The sequence below is a fragment of the Mauremys reevesii genome, linkage group 3, assembly GCF_016161935.1.
Source record: "Mauremys reevesii isolate NIE-2019 linkage group 3, ASM1616193v1, whole genome shotgun sequence".
Classification (NCBI taxonomy): Eukaryota; Metazoa; Chordata; order Testudines; family Geoemydidae; genus Mauremys; species Mauremys reevesii.
The window spans coordinates 162486791-162507139 of NC_052625.1; the positions used below are offsets into that span (position 1 = coordinate 162486791).

Here is a 20349-nt window from a genome sequence, read left to right on the forward strand (position 1 = left end):
CAGCCCAAGCCCAAACTTCTACACTGCAATTTTTAGCCCTGCAGCCTGAGCCCTGTCATGCTGTGACTCTTACATACCCGTGTAGATGTACCCCATGTGTCTGTTAGCTTTCATCCTATAGTATATACAGTTTTGATTGTTTCTCTGGCTCAGAGGGAACTAGGGAAGAGGGATAGCAAGATCCTTCAAGGAACAATCTGAGGAACAGGCAAACTCAAGAAAAACTTGCATGGAGGTTTGTGTTCTGTTGCTTTTGAAGGTAACAATGAAAGCAAACCCCAGGAAGGCAGTAAGCTTGAATCATTGCCAGTACCTGTACTGTGTTACTCAATAGTATAAAGCTGTAGAATGTGTTTAGATTCACAATAAAAGACAGGAGTCTATCAGGTAACGCATGGATTCATGAGAATAATTTTCTTTTAAAAGTAATTTTCAGGTACTTCCTCTCACAAAATTTTGGGCATATATGATCACAGTGACACATAAAATTAAGTTCAGTGAGACCTGGCAGCTCATCTAACTACACAAGAATGCACTGGGAGCCACCCTTTAACACAGCAATGAAGAATCAATGCACACTTCAGTATTTAGAGACAATAAATGACTAAGATGCCTCTTCTGGGAGGGTACACGCCAGATCTTGGCAATTGCCAAATATGCCCTATTTATGGCAGTAGCAGTTGTCTGTGGTACTTGAAAAGAAGAGAAGTTAAGAGATTCAAGACTGCAATGTAAGAAATTCTCCTAACATTTATACATAAAGGGCATATATTTCTGGTTTGAGAACAGTTCCATTGGTCTTTTGAAGGGCGGTCTTCATAGGTTGCATACATTTCCTCCATGTCATTACATTCGCTGCCATTTTAGATACTTTGAGTAGCTTGGGGCTGTTTTCCAACTGGCCTAAGAGAGAAGCAATTTGTGACACTTCTTTCTTTCTCTGAAAGGGTCTATTTCTGTTTGTGTTTTGGTATAGTTATTGACACAATACTATGGGTGTGTATTGTTGTACTTTGCAGAAAAATAAAAAGGCCAGGTCCCTGCCCCAAAGAATTTACAGTTTAAACTAGACATAAAAGAGGAAGAGATGGTAATCGAGAAAGGGTGAGGGGAAGTGTAATGGAGGAGGTTTATCTGACTGATATATACATTTAAAATGTGAGTTAGATCACCTTTCTTTATTAAGAAATGTACCTAAATCAGGTGGTACATTTTCATATTCTGTATGCTATTTGTTAGCATTTATTTTGCATGCACATCTGTACTTAGTAAAGCAGCCCCTTTTCCTACACAGTAACAATCTCTGTCTAGTCCTATATCTCAATGTGACTTTCTGATAGTTCCTCCTGGAGGTCTCATCTCTCTTCAGAATCAATATACATTCCCTCAGCGTTACAGTCCTTCCCATAATATAAACTCATAATCTTGATGTAATCTGACACTTCACTTAACCTCTACCCCTCACATCCACACTGTTACCTTCCTCCTTGCCCTCTTTTTCCTTCTTCATTTTCCAAAATGTGTTCCTTCCAGTCTGCCCCTAATGCAAAGACATTACTCCATATTCTGCTAATTTTCTGTTTGGCAAATGAGATCTTCTTCCCAACGGCCTTCTCCAGTTAATCCAAGTCTTTCTCCTCTATTCAGTCCTTGTAAAAAAGAAGTAACGAGTTTAATTCTTCACGGTTGTGTTGATAATGTTGGAACGTAAAGAAGGAAAAAACAAACAACCTTGTGAATTTCAACTCGATAAAGTGGGAGGTCGGGGGAGGAAATGGTGGAATCTCCTTCCTTAGAGGTTTTTAAGGTCAGGCTTGACAAAGCCCTGGCTGGGATGATTTAGTTGGGTTTGGTCCTGCTTTGAGCAGGGGGTTGGACTAGATGACCTCCTGAGGTCCCTTCCAACCCTGAGATTCTATGATTCTATGAAAGCAGCTCAGGTGAAAGAGGAAAATGTGGCAGGAAATAAAATGTTATTTTGAAGTTCCAAGACCTCCTCTTGTACTGCAAGAACAGCAGAGTTTATATATATATGCAGAATACACCTGTGTTAGAAGAACCCATCACAGAATAGAAAACTGGACTGTCAAATTAGATAATTACATGTTGTTTTTTGGAACATAAAAAAAAATTGGCTGCCGATATTCTTCAGAGGAGAATCCAGTCTTCCCTGACAAACACTGCATTTGTATGGACTTGTTTATTATTTTCAGGGGGAGGGATAGGTCAGTGGTTTGAGCATTGTCCTCTTAAACCCAAGGTGGTGAGTTCAATCCTTGAGGGTGCCATTTAGGGATGGAGGGAGAACTGTCAGGGACAGTACTTGGTCCTGCTAGTGGAAGCAGGGGACTGGACTCAATGACTGTTCAAAGTCTCTTTCAGTCTAGGAGATAGGTATATCTCCAATTTTATTTTATTATTTATATATTATAATGACCAAGCTGTTGAATAGAGGCTTATACATGCTCATTTTCTTTAAAGATAGAAACTAATTTGAAGGTGTCATGTGGTTCTGTGTTTTCCCATAACACTTCTCTCTAAAAATACTTAATTCTGTATAGCAAATGTTAATCCTACCTATAGAGGGCACAGTCCTGCAGCCCTTACATGCACAATGCTTCTTTCAATCCTGATTGAGGGCACTGGATGTGCAGGGATCACCACATCAGGCTCCTAATTTATTTTCAGAAAATAGTTTTGAGCTTTTCCCACAAAATCTCAGGGCACTGATAGTTTGTTAGGTGGGTGAATCCCAGTTTAGTTCAGATTTTACTAGTGAGCAAGTATACAATAGGGATTTTGATTGTTGCAAAAATATACAGGATTTGGTCCATATGTGGATTAGAATAGCACTTTGATATGGTAATACGTCAGAGCTTCATTGCACAAATATGTATTTATTTACTTTACCATTCAGTGTGTTTGAGTTTTAATTTGATTCAAGTTTGTCCAGTTTAGAATAGCAGATGGGAACTAATGTGATTTCAGTACTTCATAACTATGGTAAGTTTAATTGAATCACTGTTTCAAATAGGTAGTACATTTCCAGTCCAAGGAGTTGACATACAAGGCACATAGAAAGATTGTACATAAAAAACTCACCCTAGAATTGAGAGTACTCAGCAAGGGATAATAGGCAGGGGTAGTAGTGCCACCTATTAAGGTTTCCCAACATAAAACCCTGTGTTCAGTTGCTTATACATTTCCCTAACTTTAATTGGTCAAACTTTAACTGGTGCATAGGGTGGCAATGCCTCTCCCTCAAATTTGTCATTGCCCCCTCCTCCCCCCACCAAGGGCCTGGCTCAATCCTGGATGGCACTGAGACACTGAGAACCAGGGCCTAGGTTACAATGCCCAGGATGGGGAGTTGAGCCCAGCCAGCCCTTCAGGACAGGAGCCACTTCAACCAGGATGGGGGTTTTGTGGGACAAAGCAGGACAGTCCTGCGAAATTTGGAACTATTGGACAGGAAGAAGGGAGTTGGTAGGGGGGAGAAGGTGAGGCTGGGACTGGTTGGGCAAGGGGACTGGGACTGGGAAATCGTAAGGAAATGGTGAGGACTGGCTGGACCAGGACACAAGAACTAGAAACCATTGTGGAGGGGATGTAATGGAGGCAGGAGTGAGGGGAGACAGATCTGACAAGGAGCTGGTGTGCAGGGGAAGAACAGGGACTTACTGGACAAAGAGACTGAGAGACGTGATCAGATAAGGGACCAGAACTAGACCCCACAGTTCTCTGTAACTTATCTGATCAGTCCCCTCCAGCTTCCCCCTCTTGGTATGATGGATGGCCACCTTGGCCTGCACCAGGAGGAAGTTGATGAGACAGTCCCATGACACCATGGGGGCCATGGATAGGGTGTGCATAAATGAGGACATGTGGGGAGAAGTGCAGCCAGAATCTCAGTAAGAGGTTCTGGAGAAAGGGAAGAGGGCCTGCAATCTGATGCACCCTACATAGATGTGTATCAGGGTCTATTTCTCACTGCAAAAGGGACAGGTGCCATGGGAGTTTATAACCATGTCAGGTACATGCTCATGCTCACTGCTCCATTGAGGAGCCACCAACTAATATCCCTGGCAGGCTGTGGAACCAGGATGGAGTACAGACTAATCCATGGGGTTCCTCACCCTCCTTAGAAGACAGGTTCCTGCCACTTGGTGTTGGGGCAGGAACAATGGTGAGGAAGTGGGTGGTATGAAGCACAAATATGTACAGATGCTCTCTGGGTGCAGTTTGGAGACGACTGGATGGATGTTGTTCAGCCAACCCCGGCAAGTGCCAGATGATGAGTTCCAAGGATGAGGGGTGGGCGAGGAGCACCCTTTTACAGGACTCACTCATGGAAGGCAAGAGAAGTAAGAAGCAAGGCTGCCCGCACCTCCTGGAACACATGACAGGTGACATGCAGTATAGGCAGCTCCATGCATTGGTCGAACGCTGCAGGGTCCACCTAGTCCCTCCGATTGAAGTCAAGGAGGTATCCAAGTCTGGTGGCATCAGCCAGGGCCATCCTCTGGTACACCACGGGGGACTCCACCATCTGCACATGAAGATGGAGGTTTGAGCTGCCAGTCATATCGGAGCCCTTGGAAACGGCGAAAGAAGGCATGTGCCAGCCAGCATACTTTGTTCCAGACTATCTGTATGAAAAAGGAGTCTCTTTAGGGCTGGAAAGCGTGGTCTTGGCTGTGGATGGAAACCAAGCCCTGTCTGCCCACTCCTGAGTAAGGGTCAGGACACCTACAGAGACCCAGTGCAGCCCTGGACAGAAAAACTCCACAATTTTATTCTGGAATCTGGCTAGGTCATCCAGGGTGTTAAACTGATGCCAGACCATGGACAGGACTAGATGGTTGTGCACCTGCACTCTCACCCAAAGGGAAAGGCACCAGAGCAGCATCATCCAGCTCCACAACCGGTTGACTACCCTGCCTTCGCGATGGACCCAGTTCTCCAGTGTGTGTGTGTGGATGGGGGATCGGTGGGTTTGCTCAAGGTCCTATTGAGCTTGACAGGACACTCCACAGAGGCATACAACACCTGGAGAAGCCCCATGAAGCAGGGCCCAAAGCTAAATGCCTGCCAAGTACCTATGAGATACCTGTGATCCACCCTGAGTACTTGTGGCACCTTAGAGACTAACACATTTTTTGAGCATAAACCTTCATAATGGCTGAGCCATTACACACATTGAATCTATTTCCCCATGTTAAGTATCCTCACCCCAGAATGATGTTTGCTTTTTTGCAACAGTGTTACACAGTTGATTCATATTTAGCTTGTGATACACTATGATCCCCACATCCCTTTCTGTAGTACTCCTTCCTAGGCAGTCATTTCCCATTTTGTATGTATGCAACTGATTGTTCCTTCCTAAGTGGAGTACTTTGCATTTGCCCTCATTGAATTACATCTTGTTAACTTCAGACCATTTTTCTAGTTTAAGATCATTTTGAATTTTAATTCTATCCTCGAAAGCACTTGCAACCCCTCTCAGCTTGGTGTCATCCACAAACTTTGTAAGTGTACTCTTTATGTTATCATCTAAATCATTGATGAAGATATTGAACAGAATCGGACCCAGAACTGACCCCACTCGTTATGCCCTTCCGGCATGACTGTGAATCTCTGATAACTATTCTCCTGGAACGCTTTTCCAACCAGTTATGCACCCACCTTATGGTAGCTCCATCTAGGTTACATTTCCCTAGTTTGTTTATGAACAAACTAAGAGATCTGGCCCTTTGAGTTTATCTGCATGGATTTGTGGATGCATTTTAACTGCAAAATCTGGAATTTTTACATATATCCTGATGTGAAATCTGCACAGAGTACTAGTACATTGTAGCTTGGGATAGTTAAGGTGGATGTTGGTTGGTTCATTCTGTAGAAATTTTTCCTGGAATTTGTGGAGGGAGAAACTGAGGAGTCTTTCAGGCATAGAAACTCATGCGGTGCTGTGGATGTATATACCTGATTATTGAGGGGACATGGAAAAGTCTGTCCACTAGAACTGGTGAATTTGCAGAAACTCAGTTTAATTAATGAATTATTATTTATCTATATATATGGTAGCTTCCACAAGTTGCTAGGTACTGTTCATATGTACAGGAAGACACAGCCCCTGCTTTGAAGAGCTCGCAAACTGAACTCTCATTTGTAATTACAAATTTAAAGTTAAAATAAGAAAAATATATTTAATGTGATATATTTCATTTTCTTATGAATGAAATAAATAGGGCTAGTATTCTGCCTGCTCTAACAGCAGTCAGGACGGATGTTTGCTAATGTTTGTTTAAAAAGGGGGAGTTACTACTTTTCTGTCTGCCAGGAGGAGTCTTAGTCGTCACTCTGACTTATCTTTCCTGCCAAGAAAATACAGAAACTCTTTGACGTTTGAAAGTGAAGTTTCGGGAACTTATCTGCAAGTTTTCCTAAAGAATGATGGGCCAGTTCTTTAAACATGGGGAGGAATGGAATACAAAACTGGTGGAACTAATGTGCTGTATGGGTTAGTATTACAGTATTTACGATGGTTTGCATTTTCCAGACTTATAGTAGCATGTTTGCTTTGGAAAAGAAAGTTGTAAGACCTGCAATAGGTAGCATAGCAGAGCTGTTACACTCTGAGAAATTTCTCAGAAATCATGAAAGAGCAAGTGCTATCACTCTTTAGAGACTTTCATACAGTAGGTTGAGTTTCATTTCTGAATTTTATATTTATACCACAGTGTTTAAAGTTGTCATAGTCTTTAATCATGCCTAGTTTGCTATGTTTTGGTTTGAGATCAGGCAGGTTAAATGCATTTCTGAAGAGGTTGGTCTTTACCAAAACTATATTAAAGTTGTTTGCCTCTATCTTTTTCGTGTCTTTGCCAGCTGACAGTTTTCTGCCACACTACATTTTTGTGTTCATCATAGGTGAATTGACAATGCATTGATATACAAAATTGTTGCTTAATTAAATCGTTTCCTAAGGAGTATATATTTATAGGCAGCAGTCTTTTACATGTTTTAATATTTAAAATAAACTTAAAATTAACAGGCACTACAGATTATAACAGGGAACAAAGTGCATTTTTTGTCATATTGTTGTGATGGTAGCATTGCCATAAATACATAACTGGTTCATTCAACCAAAACAGGGACACATTTGTAACCTGGGAGCTGGAATATTAAATCGTGTAATCTGGAGAACTCATGTTAATTTTAAATAGCTATCCATAACACAATAGTTAAAACTGTTCATATTTCTGATTTTCTATCATTTCTGAGTCATGCAGTTTTTTATACTCTACATTTACCAAACCAGGGCTTCTTGCTTATTATGGTAAATTACTGACACCAAGAATGCTGAATTGCTAAATGAAGGTTATAAAAAACTTTAGATGTGGGAAAGAGACCAATTAATTTGCCAGTTTTTTTCTCAAATACTGCTTTTTGTGCCCCTTACTTTTGTCACACATCTTGGGGGCCTGTGTTGCACATCAGGGTCTGGAAAGCTTGAGAGTTTTGAATGAACACTGCCTATATATGATATATCCACATTACATTTCAATCCCCACCATAATCAATGTCTGTTTCAACACTCAGAATGCTTCATTCTCTGAGTTGCTGTTGTCCAAGTGGAATGCTTTGTTTTTCATGTGTTAATGAAGTGCTTATATGTCAGTTCTGCTGCCTTAGACTGTCAGAATCATAAAGAATCATTAGCCCACTTGGTCATGACAGTAGCTGAGGAAGAAACCTTGCTCTGATATTTGGCCTCTTTGTTTCACACCCTCAAACACACTATGAATATTCCCAAATCAGTGAATAAGTGGCAGTTCCATTGTACAGGGGCCTCAAGGGAGAGAATCTCTCAAGCTTGCGCAGGTGGTGTGCATTCCTGTGTACCATGAAGCTCCTGCTTCGTGGGACCCCGCTACTGTGTTTGTGAATTGGGCCGATGGATCCACCCCTGTACAGATCTGTTGGCCATTGACCTCATGTTATGGCAGTGTAGGATACATTAGCTCTCAGGCTAGACTAGTGGTTGCACGACAGCTCTATAGTCTTCGGTATGTGGAGAAGGATTTCTTCACCCCACTTACTGCCAAGACATTCACCTGTTGGGTGGGTCCTCTCATTAGGCCAGACATTATGAGCAGCATTTGCCTGTAACCACAATAAGAACATTTGATATGTACATAGAACCTTTCATGTGAAGATCCCAAAATACTTTACAAAGGTGGCTAAGTATTATGATTTTCAGTATAACCTGACCCTGATGCACAAATAGGTAAATTACTTGCTGAAAATCACATTATCGGTAAGAAGTAGAATTCAGGTCTCCTAATTTCTAGACAGGATTCACGTTCCCTAGACTAGAAGATAATTGAGGTGATAATTTACAAGTCAAGGTCTGAGCTGTAGTGAAACTAAACATATCTGATTCCTTGTTTTTCAGTTGTATAGTTTATTATTTTCAGGGTAAAAAGAGAGAGATCCTGCCGTACATATACATTTTATTTCCTTCTAAGCACAATATGCAGATTGTCATCACTGTATACATTGGTTATGCTTGTTGTTTATTAATATGTGGCTTTCTTTTCAGAGTTGCTGAGCACTCACAGGTCCCACTGATGTCAAGGGAACTAAAGGTGCCCAGCTTCTTTGAAAATCAAGCCAATGATCTAAAATCTCAGATTGTGTAATTAAAATTAACTCAGATTTGCATATTATTTCATGGCCAGTTGAAGTCAGTGTAGATTTACATTAGCAAAAGTAAAATTAGATCATGTCAGGCTCTGAGTAGGATATGGTGCAGAGCCAGTTTACACTAAGGGAAAGTCCAGTTGGAGCATATCCGCTGTGCAGCCTGCTCTCCCATAGTAAGCCAGCTCCAGTGATTGGTGCATGAGAGGGCAGCTTTACTGCTTCACCCACCTTTTGCAAGAGGGCAGCCACTGCCCGAAAGTTATAGCAAGGGTAACAACTGTGTCCTTACCTTGTGCATGGGCTGCAAAAAGAGGTAAAGGCTCCTGGCACCCTCCTCCATTTTGCAGGCCTGCTGAGGCCATCTAATCTTAAATTTAGAATAATGTTGTCTAGTGATTACACAGTATGTTTGAGTCTGCAGTGATTACACAGTACATTTGAGTCTGCAGCTCATATTAGATTTCTGCTTGGATTTTAGTTCTATTTTGTATTGGTTGGTAAAGTCAATGATTGAGGTGGGAAACCTTATCTTGCCCTTGGTGCATAGATGAAGGAAATCAGTTCTGATCAGTGATATGAAAGGGAGCAAACATTAAAGTGAGATTTGAACAGTTTGTTTTTGCTATCTATCTTTTTAGGAACCCTTCTCGCCACCTACATACCTCTTTTCCTTTGTAGCCCAATATAAAGGATCCTAATTCTTTAATGTGACCATTGGAAGTGCCTATTCATGCTTTCCATGAATGGGATAAAATCTTACTGGTTTATTCTGTTGCTTCTGTCCTGTTGCCACAGTCTTTTGGGGAAATCTGCTCATACTAACAGCTCCCATCTAAGAAAGTACTGGCAGCTGGCGCCTCATGCCAGTATAGTGAACATCCATGCCCACATTTAGGGATGGAAGAATTCAAGACTATACAACCTTTAAATGAAAGCACCTCATACTCCTGCATATTGGAACAGGAAGCTCCCATGATCAAAAAGTATTTTGTTGTCAAATAACTAGTCAATAGTTTTTCTGTTGGCAAATGGTTTAATGCTTAATTAAATTTTACTGGGCCTAGCCCAAGTGGTCATGGCTCTTATTATATGCACCTCAATCCCTTTAGTGGAACCTTGAGAACAGAAAGCCAAAGTCTTTGTTCTGGGAAGTGATCTTCCTGACAGTGTTACTAACAGAACAGAAGGAGACGTGCTGATCTTACTGAGGAGGAGACCTGATATTTTGCATACAAAAATCTTTAATTTGACTTGGCCTAAGCAAATATTTTGTATTAAAATGAGATATTGCAAGAACATTTATACACAAAAACACTGCTGTTATACATAGTGCCACTTAAATTAGTTCATGTATCTGTCTCACAGATTGTTTCTCTCTTCTATCATTACCAGAGTGTTTATTTGTAAATATTAATAAAAGCAGCAATGCAGAACCTTTTGCAGTGCTATATTATTTTTAGAGCTATTGAAAACTCTTTTTTCCCTTTTTCCTTCCCCAGATGAACGGGACAAAGTACAAAAGAAAACCTTCACAAAATGGATAAATCAACACCTCATGAAGGTCAGTTTATGTTTCTGTCATACCAGTGACATGGAATATTACCTTGGGTGAATGTGGGTTTTACTAAACATTTGATATGAGACTGCAATAGTGTTGCTATGGAATAAAGAACTCAAGAGAGGAAGATTCTGAAGTTTTAGGGGGTAATGGAGAAAATGAAGCATCACTGCTGTTTACTTTTTTGGTCCTAGCAAATGCATTTGCCCTAAGTGCTAGAATCTCAGATGGCAGGGGGATTTATTTTAGTGTTTATGTATGAAATTAAAATGATTCAGTTTTCTTTGGAGAGGGAACTAAGTTGGTTAATTTGTGAGGAGGGAAGTGTCCTTGAGCATTGTGAATCCGGACCAGCATCAATGTGCTGTTCATGGTTTAGAAATAAATGCTTTCTAAAGATTAAAATATTTTTTCATCAGCTTTCTTGTGGATGGCACTGAACTTAGCCCCAGGGACAGCGCATATCATTTTAGCAACATGTGCAGCTTTTAGTCAACGGATTTAGTCAACGGAGAATTGAAGGCTCTGAGTTCACCTTCACAGCATTGCCCTTCAGCTCTAAATTCAATCTGCTGTTTCATTGCCAACCGTCTAGCCCAAACATTTCTTTGGAGGAAGAGATTGTGTGATTGTTTCATGTAACTTGCTTTGCTTGTAGTGTAAGGCAAAGGTTGAATTCATGTGTGAGTCACATTAAATTAAAACGTATCTGCAAACTGTCAGAATTAAGGTTTAATTAGTAGGTGTTATATTGAAACACCATTGCAAAGGTTTGCTTATGTTCACATTTTGTGAAACATATCACCTACATTTTTCTGGCTTATTTAATCATTTTGTCATCTCTTTGCTGTGGCTGCACTGAGGGTACTGGAGGAGTTTTAGACACTTTCTGCTGCAGAATTGGAAGTGTGTTACCAATCTTTGCAGTCAATTCCCTTTACATTTTTTCACTTGGGCTCCTCGAGTTTTTAGAAGAGGCAACTGAAACCAAACCTGCTGGTGAATCTAAACACGTGAAACTCTGAATCCTAATAGCATTCTGTTTTTGTATATTCTAAAAAAAATGAGCCACACAACCTCCCACCAAGTGAGCAACCTGGCAACTCAGCAGAGCCCAAAGATCCACAATAAAATCTGATCAAAATCCTGTGGGACCCAATCTTTCTTTTGGAGCAGATTTTTCTTCTAAGCTGTTCCGTAAGTCCTTCCTGGCACCATGACTCCCTCAAGAGCTGTTCTGTTGTCATTAGCTTCCCCACTGCAGCTGTGCACTACCTCTTCCTGAGTAGGGTGGGATAGAAGTCATGAAGGGATAGTGAATGCTAGTCATGCCAACAGTATCTTGCAGCTGGATTGCTGCTTGTAGATGTGCCAGACTCCGAGGAAACGTGCTCTGGATAGCAGCTGCTCCACAGCTCCCCATTCACTCTGACACCTCAGCCCCACAAATCCCCAAATGAGCATGTGTCCCTGCAGAGGGATTTCTGCCAGCTAATGAGAAGGGGAAGCATGCTGCAGAGTGGCTACTCCCCCTTCTGTGATTTTATTGTGTATGTGAATGTATAAGAAATGTGCCCATTGTCCCAGGGTCTAGGCAACCCCAACATACATTAGTAACAGACTGCCAACAATTGGGAGCAAAAAGGCAATCCCCAGATTAACTGCCGTGCATTTGTCCATATAATTTTAGATAATTGCTGCCTTGTTTCAGAGACTGTTAATCTTTTTCTGTACTAGAGATGCAGTTTAAAGATATGGTTTTAATTTTGTGGGCGGGGGCGGGGAAGGAGAGAGTACATATCTGGGGGCTCTTCGAGAATGTCCTTTAATACAAAATTTAAAGTCATTTCTGTTTGTATTTACAATATCTAGTAAACCAATGTTTATCAGAAATTGTAACTAAATACATCCTACTGTATCATTTGCTTTAAATGGGCCTTAAAGTTTAAGACCTCAGATTTGGATTTTGTAAACATAACATTTAAATAAATAAGGTTTTAGTCGAAGCTAATAAGGCTAGAAATAGTGGAAAGTGTTTTTCTTTCTTTAGCTGAACATTCACTTGCAGTGTTTTGAAGCCTTAAACCACACCGTCATGAGAGCCATATTAGGGAGCCTGGACCCAGTCTTGCTCCTGATCTAGTTTATTCGGGTTTGCCACTGATTTCAGTGGTGGTAGGTTGAGCCCAACTACTATAAACAAGAGTGAAGTGGACCAGTCCATTTTCATTGAGCAAGCTGAGAGAAATACACAAACTAATCAAATAGTGTATGATGAAAAGGTAACTGTAGGTTACAAAAATTATTTCAGTTTTAGTAATCTGAGATGTCAACGGTAACAGAGTTAAGGGCTTTATTTAAAAAAAATGTGGCTGATACTGGGCCCCATTTGGCCCCTGTACACATCTGTGGCCATAAGGGTTCTGCAACCCCCGGGAAACATTCTCCTAGTACAGAAGCAGTGTAAGGCTGCCATATGCAGCTCTGTGCTGCCCCTTTCATAGCACAGGAAAGGATAAATCGGGGACAGACAAAGGAATCTTCATAATCCAGAGGTGGCAGTCCCAGAATCAGGTTATAAATCAATTTTTGCATCCCCATAATCCCTGTGCTGTGCCTCTTATGAGATGCAGCACATGCTATGTCCCTGTGAGTTTTGTTAGCAGGGCCCTTGAAGTTACTGCATTCAATTGAAGCATTTTCTTCTTTCATTGCATTCATGAACACACACAACCATTATAGCCAAAAACATATTATGTTTTTATTTTCTTTCCTGTTACTGTTGTAGTACTTTTGTGGGAAGATTAATGACTTGGAGATTCATAAACTACCTCTTGGGAAGATAAATTTGAAGTGATTTAGGCCCTGCTTCTGCAAAGGGATATGGATAAGCAGACCCAATTAGTCCTATTGAGAGCCTTTGTGAGGTCAGTGGCCTTAGGCCTTGATCTTGCAAACACTTCTGCAGGTGACTAACTGTATGCATGTGTATCACTGGCCTTCATTTTCATCTCATTTTAGGATTACAGCAAAGGATGCTTAATATACATAAATACAATATTTGCCTCTATATTTTCTGTTCACATGAACTTTCTGACATCATCTCCTTCTTAACTCAGGTGATAAATTGATCTAATTTATCAAAGTTCTGTTTTTACTCCAGTATTTCTAAAGGCAGGTGCTTGCATGAAGATACAAAAATAAAGAGTGCCATGAAACATTATTTTAGGACAGCACAGACCCAAGAACATATTAAGGACATCTTTTGTAGTGAAGGAAATACAGCCAAATGTACTGGTAGTGTATGTGGATGCATCTTGAGTGAAGTCAAGAGAGCTGTACTTGCTCATGCATTACGGGTGAGTTTGACCCATAGTTTCTAGCTTTGTTATACTGGATTCAGTACAACACACTTGCATATATACCTTCCATAATCTGTTGCAGAGGCTAGCTCTATATATTCTTTATCTGTTGTCGTGTTGGCCTGTAATTCAAACTGAAAAGAGAGAAAAGAGAAGGTGAAGAGAGGCCAAGAAAAGCATTTGAGTGTGATAGTGGTATGGAATCCTGATGATAAGTGAGGGGACTTGCCGCACCTTTCTTCATCTTCTCCTTTCCCCTTCTCCCCTTCTTTTTGCTGCTTCCTTTCTTCCTTCTTTTCCCTTCTCCTTTGCCCACTTATTGCCATGATTTCCTCCTCTTCTTTTCTCCCCAGGAGAAATTAACCTGTTCTGTCTTCTCACAGAATGTCCTTAGTGGAATGTCACACTTTTACACCTGTTCATTGTACATCCCAAACAGATTCACTAAGAGTAAGTCAAAAGTGTGATCCTCCCACTGGCATCAAAACCCTGTTATCAGTGATCCAATGGAAATCTCTTAAAATTTGGTGGGATCCTAAGTAGGGGTAGGAATCACTGTCCCTTTAATTATGTCCAGGTATGTAAAATCTTGGCACTTAGGCCTGGATTCAAAGCACCTAAGCCCATGCTGAACTTTAAGCCTGAGGGCTTGTCCACATGGAGGCTTAAGGCAGGTCTATACTACTGCTTAAGTCAATCTAACTTACATCGCTCAGGTGTGTGAAAAAGACACCCTTATGAGCGACGCAAGTTACGGTGGCCTAAGCACTGTCCACATCAGCGCTGTGTTGGCAGGAGACACTACATTGGCACAGCTGCATCGGTCTTCACCCCTACACATCGGTGCAGCTGCGCCAATGTAGCACTTCTAGTGTAGACCTGCCGTTAGTGTGTGGCAAGCCAGGATGTGAATGTACAGTGCCATAGCTTGCCACACAACATCAGGGTACACATGTTGACTTACTACTTGGCACGTTAGTCAGCTGTAAATATACCCCCAGACTTGCTGTGTACTATCTCCATATGGACAGGTTCTGTGAGTAATCCCATCCCTATTGAGCAGAAAACCTAAGCATGTGCTTAAAATTAAGCATGCGATTAAATGCTTTGCTGAGCTAGGGACATAGATATTACCATGATAGACACCTTAGAAAGGCCTGAGATAGTTTAGATCTAGGCTCCTAAATAAAATAATTATATTAATTGCAAATGTAAAGTAAACTTTTCAAAACATTGACATATTTCACAGTTATTAGAGCCAAAGGGATTGCCATTCAGTATTTTGCAATGCTGACATTTCTTTCCTTTCAGTTCATTATCAATCTGATAGAGCTGATTAGAATACTGTTTAAAAACTAACGGTGGAGCTTTGTTTAAATGTTATCTTTTAAACTGTGGACATACATTCTAAAGAAGTGAAATCTTGACGTTTGGATGAAGGTCTTGAGCTTTTATTACTTGAAACATTTTTGTGGTGTAGCAGGTGTTTTGACTTCTGTACAGCAATGAGTAGTACATTAAAACACATTTCTTTTCTATAGTGAACAGTCAACAACTGACACACCAAAGTGGCTAAATTTGTCGGATGAAGAGGTTTTCTTCTCAGATATCTGTAAAAAGTGTCCTAAGCATCTGGGATGAGAATCAATGTACTTTGGACCCAAAGACTTTTTCCTGACTGCAGTGAGAGTTGGTTCCGAGGCCCCTGATGTCTAAGGCCACAGGGAAAAATAAAAAAAAAAGAGGGTGATATTACAGGCTTGAAATGAGAAGGATGGGGAAAGAAAAAAATGAGTAGGTAGGGGAAGAGAGTAAGATTAAAGGAAGAGATAAAAGCATGAGAGAATAAGACCACCTTGTCTTCCCCTCTTCTCTCTCTCTGTATCTACTTTCTGAAACACACATTTGGATCAATGACTTCATGGAATGTGTAGGTGGACATTTAGCTTCATAGGGACCATTCCAATACAAGGTAATTGCCTATTTAGGGCAGGGACCACTGTTTCCTTGCTGAAAGTATACTGCAGCAAGTTGCCACTTATTGAAATGGGTAATATTGGTCAGCAGTATTTTCTTACTTATAAATACATACATTCACCTTTTGGCTTTACAAATATTTATATTGTACTTATTTTAATGGGTGAGGTTTTCCAACACATTCAGTGTTGGTCTAACTCTGAGGACCATGTTTCAAAACCTTCATCTGAGGTGATCATCTGAGCTCTTCATTTTCCAAACATGTTTTATAAAATCAAGTTTTAATTTTGTGTACATGAGGAAAAAACTGATACGAAATACTTCTGGCTATGCAACAGAAAGAGAAAGCTACCCTAACTGAGCAGATAAGGATTCTTCTCAGCTGGTGTTGCAGGCATGGGTGGCAAGTTTGTAGAAATTTTGGTGGTGCCCAGAACCCGTCCCCCCCAAACTCTGCCCCCACCTGCCTAAGGTTCTGGGAGGGGTTTTGGGGGGGGGAGGTCTGGGGTGCAGGCCCTGGGCTGGGGATTAGGGTGCAGGAGGGGTGCAGAGTGCAGGCTTTGGGATGGAGTTCGGGTGCTGGGTGCAGGCTCCGGGCTGGGGCAGGGGATGGGTGTGCAGGAGCGGGTGAGGGGTGCAGGCTTTGGGACGGAGTTTGGGTGCAGGCTCTGGGCTGGGGGTGGGCATGTAGGAAGGGGTGAGGGGTGCAGGCTCTGGGAGGGAGTTTGGGGGTGGGAAGAGGTGTGTGGGAAAGGGGAGGTGGTGCACGCTCTGGGGGGGGTGCATGCTCTGGGAGGGAGTTTGGGGATAGGAGGGAGTGCAGGGGTGAGGGCTGTGGGGCTGAGGATGAGGGGTTCATGATGTGGGGGGGCTCAGGACTGGGGCAGAGGATTAGGGTGCAGAGGGATGAGGGTTGGGGCTGAGGATCAGGGGTTCATGCTGTGGGGGGGGGGGGATCAGGGCTGGGGCAGAGGATTAGGGTGTGGGGGGATGAGGGGTTTGGAGTGTTGGAGAGGCTCAGGGCTAGGGCCGAAGGGCAAGGTAAGGGCAGCCTGCCCTGCCAGTAGGGGATGGCAGGCACTAGGACCCTGGGGCAGCAGACAGCAGTTCTGCCGGGAGCCGTTCTACTCAGGCAGCAGAAGCAGGCAGGGGAGAGGCGCTGCGCTGCTTTCTGTGAGGCAGGGACGCGGCGGGGCGGCCGGGGGGGGGGAGACCCGCGGGGGCCGGGGCCCGATCCTGGCAGTGCCGGGGGAGAGACCCAGGTACAAATATTGCTGGAGCAAGGCCCCCAGCCCTGAATATTCCTGGTGCTCGAGCACCGCAAACATATATAACCTGCCGCCTATGGTTGCAGGGGTGTTGGGGGTGTGGTCTAAGCATGCTATGCTTGGGCAACGCCTGTCAGCATAATGGCCTCTTGAGGACTGTTACAAATTGGCATAATTCATAGCACTCCCCGGGCTGCTCTAAACTATGCTGGGTATAAGACCAGTTGAAAACTGATCTAAGGAATGGATAGCCCACATATAGCTCTTTGTGCCTATCCCCTCCAGCTATGCTCACCACTTATTTACAGGGCATAGGTGAGAATTCAGATTTTTGTTTAGTCCTTTCCTATGTTTGAATAGTTCAGCAAGACCTACTGGCCTCTCGGCAGATGGAGAAAAGTTTTAGTTTCCTTGCATTAATTTATCTATTACATAGTTAGGCTTCACTTCAGAAATCTTGTCTGGCTGGAATTTTTCCCTTTGAGTGCCATCTTCTATCAGAAGAATGTAAGAATAGGTTCCTGAGCAAATTTGTCATCAGCTGTTATTGGTTTAAGGCGTGTTTGCCTTGCTCTTTCTTACTTTTCCCTGCAAATTTGCATGCTGGTCTCAGAGTCGATCACCACATTGTGTCAAGTATCAGAGGGGTAGCCGTGTTAGTCTGGATCTGTAAAAGCAGCAAAGAATCCTGTGGCACCTTATAGACCAACAGACGTTTTGGAGCATGAGCTTTTGTGGGTGAATACCCACTTCGTCGGATGCAAGTGCAAGTGCATCCAACGAAGTGAGTATTCACCCACGAAAGCTCATGGTCCAAAACGTCTGTTAGTCTATAAGGTGCCACAGGATTCTTTGCTGCTTTTACAGATCCAGACTAACACGGCTACCCCGCTGATACTTGACACCATGCAAGGCACTGCATTTAGCCCTATGGAGTGGATCACCACATTGTGTATCCTAGTTATTCAATAGGCTGTCACTCAGAAGTAAAATCAATAGCATCTCCATTTTGTTTCACAGAATGCATGTCTGTTTGAGAAGCAGATGGAGAGCAACCTCAGAACTTTACTGCAGGTTGATAGATCTTTAGAATTGTAGAAAATATTAAGGAGGATGACTGGATAATTGTGAGACATTCCTATAGAATGCCAGGGGCTGATTCAGAGTGTGAGATTATACAGAATTGCAGAGGCCTGCAAATTATAACATACATCAGTAACATCTGCCTATACACCAAATAAATAAAAATTATACAATAGATCTGAGGTTAATTTTATCATCCTTAATATATGCAAACTAAATTAGGAATTGGGATTAAGATGGAGTGACTGAAAGAGAGATGCTAGCTAGCCTTATAAAATGTGTTAAATAAATGTATATTTCTACAGTGTGCAACACTTTTGCTCCATTTGAGTGTTTTATGACCCTTGTCACTGTTTTCTTTAATAACTGTTTTTATGTAGGTGCTCAGTTGCTTTAACAGAAATGAATAAACGTATATTAGATGCACAAGCATATCATGTAATTGATTAAAATCTGATGGGACAGAACCTTCAGCTCAAATAATATTTTTTCTCCTGATTGTTGGCTGTGTGCTTAGCAGCTGTGTGGATGTTTCCTATATAGCAGTTAGTCTGGTATCTTTGTTGTGTCATGTCAGTTTCTTTGAACATATAATCTACCCATTACATGGACATGTGATTATAGATCCTGTCAGTAACTTCCTTATAACCTAAGGTTCTCCCTTTTAACTCTAATTAGTGTAAAAAATAAAATACTTGGCCAAGTGAAAAAGTACAGCAGTACTTTGAAAAGGAATGTAAATTCTTCTCCACCAAAAATACCTAAACACTTCTGCAGAAGCTTTGAAAGATTTCCCCATCCCACTTAATATTGACACCAAGGGCTAAATGAAGCTCAATGGCTTTCAGTGTTTATTAACTAGATTACTTGTCTGTCTGTACCTCCTTTTTCCATTCTGTGGTCTCGGCTAATCAGCCTGCATTTGATTTTGACCATGCCAGTGACCATGGACCAATGAGAAGGTCATATTATCCACATATATGTGAAAAGTGAGAAATTTGGAAAGTTACATTATGTTATAAAGAAGAATGTTTGTTTCAGTAGGTACAGTAATTATACTCCTACTTGGAGTTAAATTAACCATTTTGAAATATAAATTAATTGTTTCTTATTTTCTCAGCACTTATTTACTTATCTAGAGCAGGCTAATATATTAATTTATTAATTCATTCTCTTTTCTATGAGTTTATTATTTGCAATTAAGACTTGGTTAGCATGGAACTTAATTAAAATTTAATTATTTATCTTCTTGAGGTTTTAACAGATAAGATATAATTGTACCATCTGCAATTAAGTGTTGTTTTTAAATTAATTGTTAAATTATTCATTGAGTTATACTTTATCTATACACTTCTGATCTATGCAAATGTAACTACTCAATTATTTATTAGTTTAGAAATATACCGCCTTGATCCTGCTCCCACTGGAGCCAGCGTGAACTGTGCCGATGGGAGTAGTATAGGTTGGTATATTAGTACTCTGTACAAAGTGACATCGAACATCTAACATTTCCCATACCACAGTATTTTACTCCGCAGCTATATTTCCTAGACTTAGAAGGCCCATTTTTGTTCTCAGTTACCCCGAGTGTGACTGTAGAAGTGAGCATAAGGGAAGAATGAGGCTCAGAATTAAACACATTTATAACTCATGGAGAAGTAAAAATTAAATTTTTAAGGGTGCCCACTGTGACTTGAATATCTAATCACTTATGTAAATATATAGCTTCATTATGGGTTGGGTTTACAGAATAAGAATCTCACTTTAAAGAAAGACAAATAATATTGGAAGTCTAGCTTCTAATTTCTAGCTAATTTCCCAAGAAAAACAACTACTGAAGTCAAGTGCTTTAACCGGAATAAAGTCTTACCTGTTGACATCATATTTTACATGTGTAGACCTCAACAAAGTGACATGTTGTTCATCTTTTCAAAAATGAGGTATGGTTACAGTATCCAGCCATTTTCTACTTTCACAGTTGCTTTCTCATGCTGTGTGAATACCACTAAAAAAGTAAATGCCCTAGCTATTTTGCTGTATATCCCAATGGGCACATTCCTGCATTTCTTACATACACACACCTCTTGTGGAAGTGAAGGGAAGTTTTGGGTATGCAAGGAATGCAGTATCAGGCCCTATATATAGGAGATATTACGTTCAGGTCAGTGTGTTATTTGCTTAATTCTTAATGGTGTCCAGTCTAGGCATGTAATAATATTTGCCTTACGTCCTTTACAATTCTCATAACTTTTAGCTTTTGATAGGAGTCCATTAACATTCCAGTTTAGTAATTTAAACAATTCATTTCTGATTAGTTATGCTATTATAGGCCCCATCCAGCAGTCCTCCTCTGGCAAAATAGTTTTCAAACATTGAATTCTCATAGTTCCTC

General features: G+C 41.3%; 1 protein-coding gene across 5 annotated transcripts in view; it reads left to right on the top strand.

Moving 5' to 3' along the window:
• Positions 1-20349, top strand: part of DST (dystonin) — a 436076-nt gene that overhangs the window by 147308 nt on the left and 268419 nt on the right. For all 5 annotated transcript variants that reach the window (XM_039528295.1, XM_039528296.1, XM_039528299.1 and 2 more), the window contains one exon: positions 10209-10270. In XM_039528295.1, the coding sequence (XP_039384229.1) occupies positions 10209-10270 (62 nt within the window). The remainder of the gene's footprint in view (positions 1-10208; positions 10271-20349) is intronic.